At 34.9% G+C, this 18,143-nt stretch overlaps 2 protein-coding genes across 10 annotated transcripts; both read left to right on the forward strand.

Annotated features, from left to right (window-relative positions):
• The first annotated feature begins 3,143 nt into the window (after positions 1-3,143).
• Positions 3,144-11,363, forward strand: LOC140004609 (4-hydroxy-tetrahydrodipicolinate reductase 2, chloroplastic-like). Of its 2 annotated transcripts, XM_072044708.1 has the most exons (9): positions 3,144-3,272; positions 3,837-4,085; positions 4,915-5,152; positions 6,662-6,795; positions 6,878-6,952; positions 7,964-8,065; positions 10,565-10,674; positions 10,753-10,840; positions 11,083-11,363. In XM_072044708.1, exons 2-9 carry the CDS (start codon positions 3,855-3,857, stop codon positions 11,149-11,151), a joined length of 1,047 nt encoding a protein of 348 aa, XP_071900809.1. In that variant the 5' UTR covers positions 3,144-3,272; positions 3,837-3,854; the 3' UTR covers positions 11,152-11,363. The 2 variants fall into 2 exon arrangements, with proteins under 2 accessions (XP_071900809.1, XP_071900810.1); XM_072044709.1 differs by lacking the exon at positions 3,837-4,085 and having other exon boundaries at positions 3,157-3,272.
• A 1,264-nt stretch (positions 11,364-12,627) lies between these two features.
• Positions 12,628-17,898, forward strand: LOC113736584 (uncharacterized). 8 transcript variants are annotated; one of them, XM_072044712.1, is made up of 7 exons: positions 12,628-14,963; positions 15,712-15,780; positions 15,882-15,991; positions 16,570-16,690; positions 16,879-16,923; positions 17,023-17,339; positions 17,468-17,898. In XM_072044712.1, exons 1-2 carry the CDS (start codon positions 12,758-12,760, stop codon positions 15,753-15,755), a joined length of 2,250 nt encoding a protein of 749 aa, XP_071900813.1. In that variant the 5' UTR covers positions 12,628-12,757; the 3' UTR covers positions 15,756-15,780; positions 15,882-15,991; positions 16,570-16,690; positions 16,879-16,923; positions 17,023-17,339; positions 17,468-17,898. The 8 variants fall into 8 exon arrangements, with proteins under 8 accessions (XP_071900813.1, XP_071900816.1, XP_071900812.1 ...); XM_072044715.1 differs by having other exon boundaries at positions 16,570-16,669; XM_072044711.1 differs by having other exon boundaries at positions 16,570-16,923.
• Positions 17,899-18,143: the final 245 nt, after the last annotated feature.

Here is an 18,143-nt window from a genome sequence, read left to right on the forward strand (position 1 = left end):
ATGCCCCAAAAGTTGGTACAAGTTGCCCTTTTTTGTCTTGTCAAAAATGAAGAATGATACAAAAATCATGCAAGTTGGTAACTTGCAGCCATAACCAATCTCTTAAAGGATTCTTTCAGGGATTATGCAGAGCATTTGATTCTCTACTTTTCTTTGAAATGAATATTCTACCCATAATTCCTTGCAGAATCCACGGAGAAACCCTCGAGGGTTTCTTTCCTTTGTTTTTTGAACCTTTCTTTTTTCATCCTTGAGGTGAGGTGCACCACTGCTTTTTGACATTGTTGTGACTTCTCAAACTTTTACTCATTCACTTTGTTAGTTCACCATTTCATTTCCAATTGAGCTTCATCATTTTCCCTACAAAAAACAAAGAGATTTTGAGAGTAAAATGACAAAATCACAACTAATTCATCTACGATTTTGACAAAATTTGCACATTGGATCTCTTTCTAAATGTGCGCGAGATTTTACCACTTGCTTAATATTTTTTTTATAACTAAATGCTCTTCTAAGTTTGTTTATTTTTTATTATATAATTAGACCTTTTAACTTTCAAACTAAAAATATCATCATTATGTGACAATATTGGAGTAGTTAGAAAATTATTTTGTTTTTAAAAAATAAAATTATGAAAAAAATTATGCTATTTCCTTGAATATAAGTGAAATAATTTTGTTTATGTTTGACTACATAATTTATTTCTGTATAAATAAAATAAAATGAAATTAAGTCTTCTATTAATATTTATTTATATGTTCATTATATATCTTTTTAAGTACAACAATTAGTATCTAAAAAATTATTCTACTTTTTTATGTATACTAAAGTTATTATTTTGTACTATTTATATTTATAAATATTATTTAGTGATCCACCGATTCAACCAGTAATCCACCCATTGAACCGATGACTCATTGTGCTAGTTTTAATAATTATGCTTCTAAGTCTTGATGACTCAACTGTAATTACTAGGCTAATGCCTTCTCAGCATTGGCACTTATTCTCACTAATTATTTTAATCACAATTTCAAACTATAACCATTTCAAAATTATGTCCACAAGTCATGCAAGAATTTGTTTATTAATAATTAGAATAGAAGTTAAAGTCTCAAAAAACTAACTTAACTGGTAAAGACATTAGTTAGTTGACTGTGAGATCTCTAGTTCAACTCTCAAACTATCTACTTTCCCTCTTCTCCAAGATAAGGTTTGAAGTCTGCCCTTGAACCAAATAAAAATTAAACATTAAAATCAAAATTCTCCTCTTGTTCCACTACATACTTCACATAATTAATTCAATTCACATTTTGTTTCATTTTAGAACACTAAATATAATTATGTGAAACCTAAAGGACTACATTGATCAAAACGTCAAACATTAAGAACTAAGAATACAAAGTCAAACTTTTGATAAAAGGAAATTTGACTCTAACAATTATTTATTTTGATTTACTGTTGGATGTTTTAAATTTGTCTAAAATAAAAAATTTTGGGAACCACATTCTTGTTATGGTTGAAACAATTGAGATGCCATACATTAGGGACTAAAATTATATTTGTCCCTCTTCCTCATATAAAAAATGCTTGCACTAGAAGAACATGCGAGAGAAATAAACTAGTATGAATTTTCAGGAAAGAGAAAATGAGTTTGTCTTTCTTATTTTCAATTTGAAATGTGATCATTTATAAAAAGAAAAAAATAAATAAAAGTATTGACAAAAAAAACAAGAGAAAAATATAATACCAATACAAATTTGGCTGTAAGAAAAATTGGGAAAAAAAAAGGACGCCTATATAGCTTAACTAAACATGACATAATTTTAAATTGAATATCTAATTGTCAGCAAAAGTTTAAATTTGATAGGTAAAAAGTTACACAATTCAGAATGTGAATGATAATGTTTGAATTTTATAATGGGTGCACAACCTATATTTTATATACTTATGGGCATAACAAAATAAAAAAAAACCTTTTAAATTATTTATTATAAAAAGTATTCATATTAATTTTTTCTATGAAAAGCTTTGTATTTTCATGTTTTACCTATCAAAACAATGAAATTTTCTAGTACTAGGAATGTAGTGTTCAATACATAAGAAAACAAGGTATATTTTTGTATATAGATTAGTACAGATATATATATTTTAGTGGGAGTAATTCTTTCCACTTTACCACCCAACCCAACTCTCCCCTAAAATTAGTACAAATATAATACCCTTAACAACAAATAAGTTACAATAACAAATTAATTAAAACTTACGCCTTTTTTGGGTCATAACTGATGTCCTTTTTTGGCTTTTTCTTTTCTTAATTCCTTTTTGGGATAATTTCAGAGACCTCCCTCGAGGTTTCTAATAATTTCACCTAGTATTCTTAAATTTTTCAATATTACATTTACCTCCCCTGACCCTATAAAATTAACTTAAGAATCTTAACATATTAAGATTTTTCATGCAATTAAATAATCCACTCCTAATTTTGTGCATATGAATGCATCACACAATTAGACATTTAATTGAAACAAAAAAAGATTTACCTGTGGAATAACCAATTATGTTCTAGACACAGTTTTAACGTATTACAAATTAATTTTAACTTTGCATGGAGGATCTGGAGATAAATAGGAAAAAATATAAGTTGAAGGTTAAAAAAAGATGGGAATAGTATTGGTACTCCAACATTTGAGAGATAAGATATTATACGAACGTAGTTGGTAAAATTTTTTGAGTTTAATAAAGCTACTTTTTTCCTTTTTTAACTTAGATTAAGGTTTTAAAATTTAGGAACTGATATTGGTAATAATCATGGTGATATTAGCACTAATTTGAGAAGTGGGAATACAAAAGTTCTAAAATAGTAGAGATGATGGTTGAAAGTAGATATGAAATTTTATGCATGTTTCATATTTTTTTAAGAATTTTATAAAAAGGTAAACTGAACTACACAATTTTATGAGGACATTTTGGATTATTCATTTAAAATTTTGATCATTGAATGATTTTTGTTACGTAAATGATAAACTTGAGGGAGTTATATGTAATTTTTGATACGTCAAGGGAAGTAGGTGAAATTGTTTGAAATCTCAAGGGAGGTTTCTGAAATTATCACTTCATATTTTTCCACGGATTTTCAGTCCGTTGATGTACAAAGAAGGAAAACGGATTAAACCAATCAAATAAAGCACTAATCAAAACCTATCCAATACGTTTCCAGTGGACTAACCCCATATTAAACCCCCGCCGCCATTAAACCTCCGGCAAAGCTCCAGGTAAGCCGCCGCCGTCCCCCTCCTCCTCTTCCTTCCCTTTTATACCTGGAGCATCGTCCCATTTCCCTTCTCATCATCTCCCTTTTCCAATTGCCCCTTCCCTCTTTCGCATTTTTTTTTTCATTTTTTTTGAGTTTAATAGTTTTATACATTTATTCTTATCTTGGTCGTACTAGCATTTATGTGAAACTTGCAAGCTTATTGCTTTTCTTTTCAAATTTTTACAAGAAAATTCTGAGAGCTGCCATTATTTTTCTTTACTGCTTAAACAAAACTAATTTGAGAACCCTGATCAAAGTGGAATTGGGGTTCTTTTTTGTGCATTTTGCTTTAGTATCATTATTATTGTTATTATTGCCTAGTTGTGGAATTGCCCTCATGTTGGAGAAATTATTGCAATTATTTCTATGTAAAATACTGTAATAGGCTTTACTGTTCATAAGCAATCCCTTTTTTAGTAGTCTTATTGCTTTGTTCTGGAAATGTTTTCATGTTGGATAAATTTATTGATAGTTCACTAGACCGTTGAGACTCTGACCAAGTATCTGCATACTATTGTGATAGGGATTCATTTTCTCATAAATGATGGTTGTTGCTAAAGTCCCAATAGATATCTCGGCAACTTGTCAGCAGAAACAACTTGAGTTATTGTTTTTATCCAGCAGTACGAAGAGGAGTATTAGTATTACAAAAACATTTTTCAGAAGGCGAAAGTGTTTGATTACTATGTGCTCGACCTCACATATGCCGCATATCGAGTCCCTTGAGCATATCAATTCAGTTCAATCACGAAGTAGTTCCCTTCCTATTATGGTACACACTCACTCACTTGAAACTGGTGCAAACTTTTGTGGCATTGGTCATTTGTTTTCAGTGGTATATTTGACTTGAAATGAGTTGGTTGTTAATTACTATTGTTGATGTTGGAATGACTTAAGTGACTGGGACTTGGATATTGTAATCTAAAATGATTGTGAAGCATGATTTTTTTCCTACCAAGTTGTGGATTAAAAATTGGTGTAGTTATCAGGAGATATTTGGGGTGTGTTGAAGCTGTTTGCTTGTTTGTTTATAATCTTGATGATTGCTTAATATGACCTTTCAAAGTAAAACCGTTCTTTGGGAATGCCCATTAAAATACTTATAACTGGTTATACTGCAAATTTTGAATGGATGACTAGAAATGAAATTGGGGATTTCACATCAATTTAGCGTGTTCAGTTTCTTGCATTGGACGTTTGTAGGGTCAGGGTGGTGTTGAGCAATAAACTGCTGAGTGTTATGACTCACTGAAATTGCAGTCCGAAACATCTTTTTTTTTTTGGGAAGCTTAACAATTGTAATTCCAGTTAATTTTCTGTGTGGAGTGTTAGGCTAACTGTTATACATTAATGGTCTAAAACTTGTCAATGGCACTATTGCTTATGATTCCATCATTTTCAACATCATTTGGAGATTTCCTAAAAATATCAATCTATTGAAACCATTAATGTTAATGAAAGTTTTAGATTGGAGTCTGTGGCAAGCTGAAAAGGAAAATATCTAGAAAAAAATGAAATAATATGTTGATATTAGAGAAGACTGATGGTTTGACTAAACTTTGATGGAGTATTTGATGTCTGATTATAGTAATTTCTTCCAGGTAAATGGTTCTACTGGCAAAATGGGAGGAGCAGTTCTTGAAGCAGCTGTCTCTGCTGGACTTAATCCAGTTCCTGTGTCCTTCGGTGGTCCAGAAGATTCTGGCAAAATTGTGCAAGTGGGAGGGAAGGAAATCAAATTGCATGGCCCCTCTGAAAGAGAGAGCATTTTGTCTTCTGTCTATGCAGAATATCCGAATCTAATTGTAATAGACTACACTGCGCCTGCAGCTGTAAATGGTAAACAGTTCATTCTTATGGTGCACAGAAAGTGTATTTGTTTTGTTTGTTTCTATTTTTTTTAACTTTAAATAGTGCTGGATATTAATAAGGCGGTAAAGTACTTGTCAAGCCCAGATTCCCACCTAAAAGGAAAAGTAAAAACAGAGCTATTGCATTGCCTGGTTCTTGCTAATTGATAGATTTGGACACCTGGAAACTTAATTTCTTCTGAAATTATGTCAGTTTAGCTAATTTCTCTTAATATGGCAGTACGATTACCTCGAATACAGAATCTTGTGCATAGTTTTGAAGCCAATGAGCATATGTTCAAAGTCTATGCAAATTTACTGCAAATTAAGAATTTCTTTGCACATCTTATAGGTTTCCTCCTACTTCATAATGCAGTTTTAACTATATAATTTGTGCAACTCTCAAATTTTGAAAATTTCGACTTAGTGGAAAGTGATTTTGTTTTGGGGGGGAAGGGTGAATTGCCAAAGTATATCATGGAAAATACTCCTCATTTTATGTTATTTAAAATAGAAAAATGTAGAAAATTTTTGTAAGGAATGTAGATTGAAAGTTATTTCATATCATTATTTTAGCTGTGAATGGATAAGAACTTTGTGCTCAATTCTCGAGTTTTTTAAAATTTAATCAGACTTTTTCCTCATTGGAATTATCAAGCATGAAATTTGCAAAGCCTGGCCTCCTTTTGGAGATACAGAATAAAGGAAATTCCTTATGGAAGTCTTTTGTGCTTCAACCAGAGGAAAGAGTTGCTTACTTTTGGTTTAGGTGCTTACTGATCTTTTGAATTTCATGGACTTTCTGGAGGATAATGTGCTAGAAAGCAAGTCGATTCTAAGATGCATCCTGCAGTTGGATTGGAATTTGATTTCACTGTTCCCTAACTATACCTGTGAAACTTAGAAACATAAAATATGAGTAGAACTACTAGGTTTGGTACAAGAGTTTATGTGGATTTTCCATCTTCAGCATGGTTACTATCACCAACATGTTGTTAATTGATATGAGAAATTTCTCTACCCTGGCTGAGTAGAGGTGCCTTGATCCATTTGTAGGCTCACAGTTGTACCCGAACTTCTTATTGCAGGGCGGTTTAGTGTGCATTGGGGGGTTTATGTCATGGGTGTAAATCATGAATTTGTTTCCTGTTTTTGCATTTTTTGCATGTCATTATTGTGAGATGTAAATCTGGAGCTGGTAATATGGGGTAATATAACTTCACGAAATAGGACCTATTGAATATCTTCCTTTACTTCCTTCCCTTAGTCTTATGCGCCTGTTACATGGAACTCATTTTAATAGGAAATTGACCTATTATATGAGACCTTTGACATTTTGTTTTAGTTCTAAAAGAGAATGAAGTCAGATTCACTAGCCTGTGGGTTAAAAAAGTTGCTCTTGGATATCAGAAAGTAGTTTTTGTGACGTTATCTTCTAGTTTAGCTAGTTATAACGTGTATTTTCAAACCTTTTTTGGTGCTAATTTGGTGTGTGCAGAAAATGCCGAATTGTATGCCAAGGTTGGAGTGCCATTTGTCATGGGGACTACTGGTGGAGACAGAGAAAGGCTATATAAAACTGTAGCAGATGCTAACATCTATGCTGTAATCTCCCCTCAAATGGGAAAGCAGGTGTCAAGAAAAATCTTCCTTTGGTAATTTCTGACATGTTTGTTGCTATTTATGGACAACTTCTTTTCTTCTTTCTCATCAGGTGGTAGCATTTCTTGCAGCCATGGAAATCATGGCAGAACAATTTCCTGGAGCCTTTTCGGGTTATAAGCTGCAGGTGTTTGCTTTACTGTTATTCTTTATTAACTATTTATTATAACTATTCACTGGAAAATCTCTTATTTAATAAGAGTTGTATGATTGAGACTATCATTTGTATCTCTGGCTTGCAAATTATATGGGTATAGTTATGTGAGCAGCTCAAGCTTGTTTCAATGTGGTTTACACATAAAGTACTTGAACAAGGTGGCCATTATGTATGGTAGTGTTTTGCAGCTGCTCAAATGTGCTTTATTAATAGGCACGACTCTTAGACACAGATTACCGTAGAGTGAAATACATGTTGCTATTTCTATTAATTAAATAATAAACTATTTCATGGTATTTTCCTACTTAGAAAACTATAATGGTAATTTATATTTGTCTAGTCATAAACTTTAAGGTCAGAATGATTGATGGTCTAACAAGATGATTTTGCAACATTCTTACTCCGAAGTGTTTGGTCTGCTTCATTTATCTTTTCTAATGCTGTAAACAGAAGAAAACAATTAGCACAATAACAAATAGCAATGTACACTTGTGAGCTGTTTATCTCAAGGAAACCAAAATTCATGTCTAGAATAAAAGTGCTATAACTTATTACAATTATATTCACATGCTAATTAGCTGGAAACCTGCTGTTATTTTACATCTTAAATAGCTGAAGATGGAGGGTTGAGACATTCTATTATCAGATTGAAAGGATATGTAGGTCCTTGTTTGTCAAATTGGCTTTGTTGGTCAAGTAATTATTAATCTGATCTTGAACACACACGTGCTTACTGTATTAGTTGACATGTAATCAGGATCATACAAATCTAGCACATAGGTATGTATTGCAAAGTGTTTTTTCTACGTTGAATTGCACCTGGACCCAGTTTATGAAATGCACAAATTCTGGTGGAACAGTTGGCTTCATGGTTCCAATTATCAATGGAGTTGACCCCCATGGATTTGAAGGTTACCTTGCTGCCTAACTTCTATTTTAGTTGCAATCTCTCAACAAATATGGTGCCTTTTTTCTCTGTAGGTAATGGAGTCACATCAAGCTAGCAAGTTGGACACTTCTGGAACGGCCAAGGCTGTTATCTCATGCTTTCAGAAGCTAGGCGTCTCCTTTGAATTAGATCAGGTATTTCTTAGCACTTTATTGCATAAACTTGATAGATGCGTTATGGAATTATTTTTTCTTTCCTAAATTTTTAAGAACAAGTAGATCATTACAGATATCGTCAGCAGTTTTAGCAGTATTAACGTGAGTAGAATCGGTTGCACAACATACCCCTCTTGAGAAGTTAAAAATTATTCTTGTTTCTTGCATGCTATGGTTCCTTTAGTTGATCTTGGGCTTGTATGTCCTAATGCTGCAATAAAGATATTTGTTCATGCCCTTTATCTGAAAACATCAGATAAGCCTAGTTTTACAACTAAAATACTAATCCTACTGCAAGGTGCAATGGTTAAAAGCTAGGATAACAGTTTTGAATATTGAACCGCACTTCTATTCGATCGTAAACCTTATTGACCGCATTTGAAGCCTTTGATAGCTAAAAAACTTCCTTCTGTATGTAATTGTGTAGAAGTGCACTCTGTTGTTGCCTCATGTAGGTTGCTTTTACATGATGATACTGCTCTTGATATCAAGACTTTTTGTCGTTTTGCTACTTATGTAAATGGAAGAGGAAGAGTCGAATTATACATACAATTTTGCTTTGACATAAAATGTGACAGCCCCACCTCCTCCTAAGGCGAACCAAAGGGCTCGGCGGACCGCCTACCCAGCTCTCGCCGGGACTCACTCACACACTACAGTCCTCAAATAAATTATAATATAAATCTCAAATATACATCAAATGTTCCATAAATTTACATATCATAAGTGAAGCGACTACTTCTCAATTGCACTACAAACTAAAACCTCAAAGATAAAACAATACGAATTTCCCGAATAAGACAAAGGTCCTCAACTCTCACATCATTACAATACAATCTCAATCTCAAATATAACACCAGAAAAATCTAGAACTCCAACGGTACAGGAGATCATCCGACCATTCACACGAAGAACTTTAATACAAATGTTTCCTTCGCTTCGAGCCCTGTGGAGGGGAATAAAATAGTTTTTGGGGTGAGCTAGAAACTCAGCGAGTAACCAGTAAAATCAGTAATCAAATAAGTTTTACAATAGTTCATTTCAATGATGTCATGCATCAGTAATCAAATGTACATTTATTGCTCTCGTGAGCCAGTGAAATCATTGTACTTAAACATCCAACGCTCAAATAGATCCAGTAACAGTGAAACAGTGATAGGGAGCCCTTTGGTGCTCCAGATAACAGTAAACAGTGGTAGAGACGTTGGTTCTAAACACAAGACTTCCCAAGAACTCATTGTAGCCAAATCATGTCATGAACTCACATGTAGGCACACATGATATGCAATCGAGTAAATAATGCTAGAAACAGTTCATAAGTAGATTTGGAAACAGTTTGGGGTCACTCACCAACCACGACTCATGATCCAACATAAGCAGTTTCTCGATCAAGTCCAAGCCCTTCAACTCAAACTCAAAGCAACCAAACACTCTCAAAGATCGAACAGCATTTCCCCTTAATTTCTTTATTTTTCCAACCTACAAACAATCACCAATACCATTTCAATCAACCACAATTACACGTACAAATCATAGGCTACTAAACACTCTTAATAAGGGTCATAATACCCCCTTCAATCTTAACCAATTAAGAACTCATAATCAATCATAAGAAAGCCCCAAATTAAACCTTAAAATCGGAATTTCCGCACAAACCAGAAATTTTTCGCAAACAATCATATCCAACGTATACAAGCTCTATTTTACACCACAACAAGCTATCATTCCATGACCAACATACCATAATCATATAAAATCAGAAATTTCCCCAATAAATCAGAAATTGGTCCAACTCTACTTAAAATCATGAAATCATCCACAAAATAGCATCTTTAACCTTTACAAGCCACTAATTAACCATTATTAAAGCAAGAGGGAATTTTCTTATCCAACTTACCTCAAAACTCAAGAAAGCTTGCAACTTAGAGCTTTCCTTCTAAAAATCACTCCGTCAAAGGCTTTAAACTTCCTTAGTACACACTTGTATGGAGTAGTTTCCAAAACCATCGGTGAAATCTCAAGATTGGAGCAAAGATTGAAACTAAGAAAATATGAACTTTCTCTCTTCTCTCTACGTTGCACGGCTGAGCAAGGTGAAGAAATAAAGATATTTTGGGCCAAAAGCTAGATAAAAAGGAAGGAAACAGGCAGTTAAAGTTGATGGCCGCCTGTGACACGTCATAATCTGGCCGGAATATGGCTGGATTTTCGGCCGGATACAGGGTAGTGGCAAAAGTCAATTTTTTTTTCAAAACTCCAAGGCAATCCGGCCAGGTATCCGGCCAAGAACTGGCCGGATTTCCGGCCGGATTAGCCAAAACAAAGCTAACCAGACTTTTTTTTTTCTTTTTCTTCTTCCGGGCGTCACATAAAACTATTCCTAGATTACTTGCTTTATGTGCATATAGCCATTGGGCATGTATAATTTCTGCCTTTTCAATGACTTTTTTGGATTCTTTTCTTCAATATCTTTGTCAGATACAACAAATACGAGATCCCAAGTTGCAAATGGAGATGGTAGGTGTTCCAGAAGAGTATTTAGCTGGACATGCATTCCATATGTACCATCTAACATCACCAGATGACACGTAATGAGCTGATCCTGTATTTTTTCTTTCACTATATGTATCTTCAAACTAAGAATAAACCAACTGGCCTTCTTGCAGTGTTTCGTTTGAGTTTCAGCATAATGTTTGTGGAAGATCAATTTATGCAGAAGGTACCGTTGATGCTGTTCTTTTTCTTGCAAAAAAGGTATTGAAGCTTTCCCTCTTCAGCTTGATTTACTTCCTGCAAATAATTAGCTTTTAGGTTATTGTAACTTCTGATTAATTAAGAGGCACGCACAGATATTGCTTATTGAACTTCTGAAACACTGGAGTTCATTAAGACATGGCTAGTATTTCAATTACTATTCAAGCAGTTCCACATGCTTTCCCATAATGACAACTTTTAACTCTTAGCACACTAAATTTGGAAATGTTGCTTGAATGCAGGTGCAGTCAAAAGCAGACAAGCGAATCTATGACATGATTGATGTCTTGCGGGAGGGTAACATGAGGTGAGACCTGCATTAGACTTCTTCTAGTTGTAATTCAGGGAACTTTAGCATTAGTTTCTAGTAATTAGCTTTAAAAGGCTTCAGTCTGGCAATTTTCTATTACTTGCCAGCCGTTTGTGCAATTGTTAGTAACGTGTGATGCTGAAAATGTTTTGTAGCACCTGACAATGTCTGGTTTCCTCAAGAAATGCAAAGAGAGTTTAATGACTTATAACATTACTATCATCTTTTTTCATTGTTGTTCTTTTAAATTGAGATCCAATGCTAGAGTTGGCAGGGAAAAAAAAAACTGGAGTTATGATAACAAAAGGCATCTTTCCTCTACTGGAGGTGCCAATAACAGCCCAATGCCCCCAAATCCAAGATGGAAGACTCAAGATCTCATGAAATGAATGTTAATCAAGCCTTCTCAAAAACTGTATGGACACACAAATACATTTCAAAAATTTCAAAAAAAAAAAAAAAAAAACAGGTTATAATGAATGTGTGGTTAGAATGGATGAAATGGGGACAATGCGAATGACTATGGCAGAAAAACTGTACATGTTGCAGTGGTGGTCTTTCTTGAGAACTTCGCTTATGGATTGATAAATTCAAAACCTTATAGAGACAAAATTACATTTCAAAAATCTCGAAAAAAAAAAAAAAGAACGCATGATCCAATAACTATCTTCTTTTTCATTCTTTATAAGTTTAGGAGGGGAGGAAACTCATTCCATCCTGAGGTCATGTCATTTCACCGATGGAATAGGCGGCTTATGGTTATTCTTATAGATTGTTAATCAACTGCACTTTAGTGGGTAACATTTCCAATAATGATGGAATAATTATTTGGAATAATTGGATAGTAAGTGTTTGGATAGCATTGTTATCTCAAATAATATTTCGCTTGTATCATAAACACATTTCCCAACTCACCTTTTTATATTCCCAACCACCTTTTTATCTCACATACATCACATCACAAAAAGTGCTACAGTAATTATTCCAAATAATATTTCAAATAATACCCTATCCAAAAATATCATTTTGCTTGTATCATAAATATGTTTTTTAATTAATTCTTTTATTTTTTAAATCACTTTTTTAATTTGAAATACAAACATCACATCACGAACAATAATATATTAATTATTTCAAACAATATTTCAAATAAACTCCTACCCAAATACACTCGTAGTATTTTCCGTGATGTGATAAATGAGAAATGAAAATGTGATTGTGAAGATTTTTTTTTTTAAAAAAAAAGTGTTTAGTTATTGTGATTATAATTCAAGCAAAATAATATCGGTAAATAATGGCTACCCAACCACATAAATGCTTGCTCTCCCAACAATTATTAAGCACATAATAGGCACTTTTAGTTTTTTTTTTTCTTTAAAAAAGGTTTCTGATAAGCCATTGGTCCATAGTAATCCCAAATAGGGTTTAATTTCACTTTTTAAAAAGTTTTTTTTTTATTTTAAGAAAAACCCCTACAATAGCTCAAATTTAATTGTTTATAATAAGTCTATAAACCTGATTCTGTTCATACCGTTTGCCCAGTCCCGCCAATTCAAGCACCTAACGAACTTTTGCCTTCTCCCTCCTTATGTCTCTACACCCATTTTATGTCTCGCTCTCTTTTCAATCGCACCTTCTGCACATTTCCATGGAACCCAAGAACCCATATTTTTCAGTGCAACAAAAGAATCCACGAGCTGCTGAAATTTGGCCAAGTCGATCATGCCCGCAAGGTGTTTGATTCAATGCCGCAAAGAGACTCTGTCACATGGAACTCCATGATCTCTGGTTACTCGAAAAGCAACCGCATCAAGGATGCCGAAGTTCTTTTTAACGTTTGTCAAGATAAGAATGTGACAACCTGGACTGCAATGCTATCTGGCTATGCCAAAAATGGACGAATTTGGGAGGCTATTAGACTTTTTGAGGCCATGCCCGAGAGGAATATTGTTTCGTATAATGCGATGATTAGTGGGTATTGGGGAATTGGTGATTTTGTTAATGCGAGGAGGTTGTTTGATGTAATGTCTGAAAAGAATGTGTCAACTTGGAATTCGATGATCACAGGGTATTGCAGGTGTGGGAGAGTATACGAGGCTCATGCTTTGTTTGATGAAATGCCGGAGAGGAATTCAGTTTCATGGGTGGTGATGATTTCTGGGTATGTGGAGATAGGTCAGTTTGAGGAAGCTTGGGCTTTATTTTTGGAGATTCATAGATGGAGAGAGGTAAAGCTAGACCAGGCTGTAATTGTGGTTACTTTGTCCACTGCAACAGGATTGGATGATGTGGAGTTGGTTAAGAGCTTGATGGCATTGGTGATGAAGATCGGATACGACAAAGATGTGGTGGTGGGGACTGCGACTTTGAATGGTTTGACAAGGAATGGGAGTTTGGACTCTGCTATCAAATTTTTTGAGGGAATGCAAGAGAGGAATGACTATGCCTACACTACGATGATCACAGCCTTTTCAGAATGTGGAAGGTTGGAAGATGCCATTGCACTGTATAGACAAGTTCCTGATGTAACTGTTGATATAAGAACGGCAATGATGAGTAGCTATGCTCAAAATGGGATGTTAAATGAAGCGAGAATTTTATTTGATGAGATTAGGAACCCAAATGTTGTTACGTGGAATGCGATGCTCACGGGATATGCGCAAAATGGGATGGTTGAGGAGGCCAAAAACCTGTTTGCAAGGATGCCTGTGAGAAATATAGTTTCTTGGGGGGCGATGATCTCTGGGCTCGTGCAGAGTGGACAGAATAGAGAAGCTTTGGAGGTATTAGTTCAGCTACATAGGTCAGGCACTGCACCTAGTTGTTCTAGTTTCACTAGTGCTCTCCTGGCATGTAGTAACTGTGGAGATTATGAAGTTGGTAGGCAGATACATTCTCTTGTTTTTAAATTAGGTTATCAATACAATACCTACATAGGAAATGGGTTGATTTCCATGTATGCTAAATCCAAGAATATGGAAGTCAGTTCTCTGGCTTTTAGTTCTATGAGTGAGAGAGATATAGTCTCTTGGAATTCTCTCATAATTGGTTTCTCTGAGAATGACATGCTGGATTGTGCTTTAAAGACATTCCTGAAGATGCCAAAACATAACATGGTATCCTGGAATTCTATGTTAGCAGCTTATGTGCAAGCTGGGGAAGGAGAATTTGTTTGTCAACTATTCCTCGACATGTTAGGCCAGGATGTAAAACCAAGTGAGCTAACTTTTCCATACCTCCTTAGTGTTAGCGGGAGCCTATGTGCAGTCAAGCTCGGAAAACAGATCCATGCCCTTATTTTTAAACTTGGATGGGCTTCCCATCTCTTTGTTGGTAATGCTTTGATCAATATGTACTTTAAGTTTGGCTCTAAGGATGGTTTTTTGGCTTTTGAAAGTATGCAAGAGCGAGATCTGGTCACATGGAATACTGTTTTGACTGGCTGTGGTGAGAATGGATTTGTTGAAGATGCTATCCAAATTTTCCAGAAAATGGAAGGTGAAGGATTTGTTCCTGATCAGGTTAGTTTTCTGGGGCTTCTTTGTGCTTGTGGCCGTGCAGGGTTAGTAGCTGAAGGGTTGGCCTACTTTAGTTCCATGATTCAGTATTACCTGATTGCACCCACAATCTATCACTACACTGCTCTGGTGGATCTTCTCGGCAGAGCTGGGCGACTCTCTGAGGCTGAGTCCATTATTGACAAGATGCCTTTGGAGCCAGATGCCGTGATTTTGGAAGTTCTTCTAGCTGCATGTAGAATCCACAATAACATCAAACTTGGCCAGAAAATTGCAGGAAGACTTCTTCAGATTGGTATGTGAAGATTTTGGTCTTACATTTTGCTTTCACACATATATGCTTCTCAATGCTTCTGGTTAGGATGTAGTCTCTTTTTGTATTCATTTATTTTTCTGTCTACTAGTGCAGTAATTATGTTGTGCCATAATTAACTATACATATACTGCTCTGTGTTGTCTGGATTTGACAACTAAGAAATTGAGTAGTTCAATGTCAGTCTGCATTCTTTTTTAACAATATTTCACTATGTTGTATGTCTGTCTAATGTATTTTGCTTGACATTCTGTTCGTGTGACATTAAAAAAAAAAATTGTTTTAAGTTGTCAGTTTGCCTTTTATTGTGCTAAAATTACATTTCGGTCCCATCTTGTTTGTGGTGAGTAATATACCTACTATGCGTATGATTTTTACTAGAAAAGACTTGATTTGTTTTGTATTTCTTTTTCCAAGTGAAAAGACTGAAGGTGAATATGCAGTTTGAGTACAATCAGGATTGATAGCTTCCTGGTCGTCAGATCTGATTTATGCAAAATATTCTGAAATTTTTTAGGGGAATTGAAATAATAGCATTTCGTCTGTATTATTTGTTGGTATGCCAGGTTGATTTGTGATCAATGGAGAGGAGTACACTATCCATTCTCTGTAAATTCCCTGAAAAGAATTGCTAGAGTTTGTCTTTAGACGGCTTAGTACAGGCTTTAGTTGATTCATGAATCTGAGGCTTTGTCTCGGATGTTGACAGTGATGGTTTTCCTGTTTTCAGGTGGAAAGGTGTCAACCGCTTGTACAAGCTCTTGTGTTGGTTAAGAAATGGGCAAAGCGTCATGATAAGGTACAACTGATATACTTGATACTAAAAGAGGGAAAGTCTTGTAAGTGTGGATCCTGGTTTAAATTAAAATATAACCTAACTGATCTTTGATGATTATTCAGGAAAAACTGTCAGAGCAGAAGAAATTGGTTTACAGCGTGGTATAACTGGACCAGAAAAGGTGCAAGAGGTTATAGTAACTGGCATTGATTATGCCAGAAAGGCAGAAACTGTAAGAATATGTGCCCATACATGTCAATGTTGGTTGCACCTGTTATTCTTGGTCTTTACCAGAATTAGACAGTGATGTCCAGGAAATTGTTGGGAATAACTTTTGTATACAAAAATCAAGAAGCTTAGCATGTTTTAGTAGAAATGGCAAAGGGAAATTTTTGTCCTTTATCTAGTTGAATGATCTTAACTTTTGTAGTTTGGCCACATACAAAACTTCTTATCCTTTAGATCTGATTGCTTGGATACTAGACCTTGAGGTCCAGGAACTTGTTAGGAATAGCTTGCATATACAAAAATCAAGAAACTTTAAGCAGCATGTTTTGCCACAAATGTTATATGGAAATTTTTATCCTATCTTCTGTATAGTTATCTTTACTTCTGGAGTTGAGCCACTTTGTTAGTCCCTCATTCAGTATATATTTGCTCTCTTTTATCACTTATTGCTAAGACTAATTCTTATGACATTTGGATTTGCTCAAGTTACTTGCAGTTCTCTTGACTAGTGAATTAATATGTCTTCAGCGTCAATCATGCCATTTATCTTGCTTGTAATTGCTATATGATTCTCATGACCAGGTCCCTTTTTGGAACTCCAACTTTTCGGTAGACTTTTCATATGTTGCTGCATCAGAGGATAGAAATGCACTGGAAAGCTCTTTCATTTCAGCATTTGAAGGTACTTGTGCCAGTGGTTTAGGTATGAATAATATTGCTGTACTGCTTTAGAGGGTGAAAGGTTTGAAAATCTCATAAATTTTTTTCTGCTTTTTGGTTGCAAGGAAAATTGGCGATTATGTATCATTTTTTGGGGTGTTAATGTTTTCTGTGGAAATTATATAATTTATTTCTTCCTGTGACATAAGCATATTTGATTGTGTCCTGCAGGGTGCATCCAGACTGAATTCTAATGTGATTTGCCTCTTTCTGAGGGTATAAATATAAAAATGCATGTGGCTTATGTATCTTTTATCAACAAAACTATTGTTTAGCTTTAAAAGCTGATGTTGAAGAATTGGAACTCTTGTGCAGCTCAATTTTATCTCTGTTCTTCAGCTTTGTGGAGTATTTGGAAGTATACCGTTCTACATGTATCTGCTCTAAATGGCTATATCCAGTATCTTCTCACAAGGATCTGAGAAGATTTCTAGCTAAGGGAATGGATCAACCAATTGAAGAAGATCTTATGGAGTTTCTCCAATTAAGTCCTCAATTTTGGAGGATTTCTTACTGGGAAGTCAGCCAGGTAGAAGCCATAGCCTGGCAGTTGATGCACACAGTCTACAGATTTTATTTCCTGATAGTTCAGGATTTGCCAGTTTCTGAAATCATGCATTGGGATGTATTAGGTAATTGCCTGATAGCTCAGGATTTGCCAGTTTCTGAATCATACATTGGGATATATTGGGTATTTTTATAACTTTACACAACGACTAACAAACTCAGTAGGACTCTTATGCGTTTGCTTTCTTTTCAGGCTATGGTTTTGCTCACAGACTTAGTATGGGGCTACTGCTGCATGGCGAGAAGTGATGCTCCGACAAGATTTGAAGCTCCTCGAGATTCTCAATTAGGAGGAGTTTTGCAGTACAAGTTTTGGTGACATCAGTAATTGGCAAGATCAATGGACTTGTTCTTGTAATTTTTGTTTATGGATGGCAACAATTAGGGTAAAACCCAATACCCATTGATACACGACCTGATGATTAGTTCGATTGTACGAGCAATGGGTTATCCATTAGAGTTTGGTATTGGGGAGGGGGGGCTACTTGTACCATTTAGTTGTTGTTTCAAGTTGATCATTTGGCCACGATCTTTGAAGTGATTTTTTTCTAAGTTGCATATCGTATGATTGTAAATCATGGCTCTAACCTATGGTTTTATTATAATGGAATGTTTTTATCTTAATGTACTAATTTTGTTAGTTTCCAAATTTTTAAACCATGTAGATGCATGTATTTTGGTTTCATGAATGATTTGACAAGTTTAAGTAGCTGGTAGAGGATGCTTGAGAGTTGCAGGTTTGTTAATGGGAATTAAATCGGTTGGGTTCTCCGATAGGTTTGATAAGAGACTGTTCTGAACGAGTGAGGAGTGGGTAAGAGAGATTTTAGAGGATAACCTATCCCCTGCAATCCCTATATTTGTTTACT

Source organism: Coffea arabica, chromosome 3e (genome assembly GCF_036785885.1).
Source record: "Coffea arabica cultivar ET-39 chromosome 3e, Coffea Arabica ET-39 HiFi, whole genome shotgun sequence".
Lineage (NCBI taxonomy): Eukaryota > Viridiplantae > Streptophyta > Magnoliopsida > Gentianales > Rubiaceae > Coffea > Coffea arabica.

What these genes read in the sequence shown, in the direction of transcription:
- LOC140004609 (XM_072044708.1), top strand. Translation starts at nt 3,855, where the DNA reads ATGATGGTTGTTGCTAAAGTCCCAATAGATATCTCGGCAACTTGTCAG. An exon ending in TTTCGGGTTATAAGCTGCAG is followed by an intron (nt 6,953 to 7,963) that starts GTGTTTGCTTTA and finishes TTTTCTCTGTAG; the next exon opens with GTAATGGAGTCACATCAAGC. An exon ending in TTCTTTTTCTTGCAAAAAAG is followed by an intron (nt 10,841 to 11,082) that starts GTATTGAAGCTT and finishes GCTTGAATGCAG; the next exon opens with GTGCAGTCAAAAGCAGACAA.
- LOC113736584 (XM_072044710.1), top strand. Translation starts at nt 12,758, where the DNA reads ATGTCTCGCTCTCTTTTCAATCGCACCTTCTGCACATTTCCATGGAAC. An exon ending in AGGAAGACTTCTTCAGATTG is followed by an intron (nt 14,964 to 15,711) that starts GTATGTGAAGAT and finishes TCCTGTTTTCAG; the next exon opens with GTGGAAAGGTGTCAACCGCT.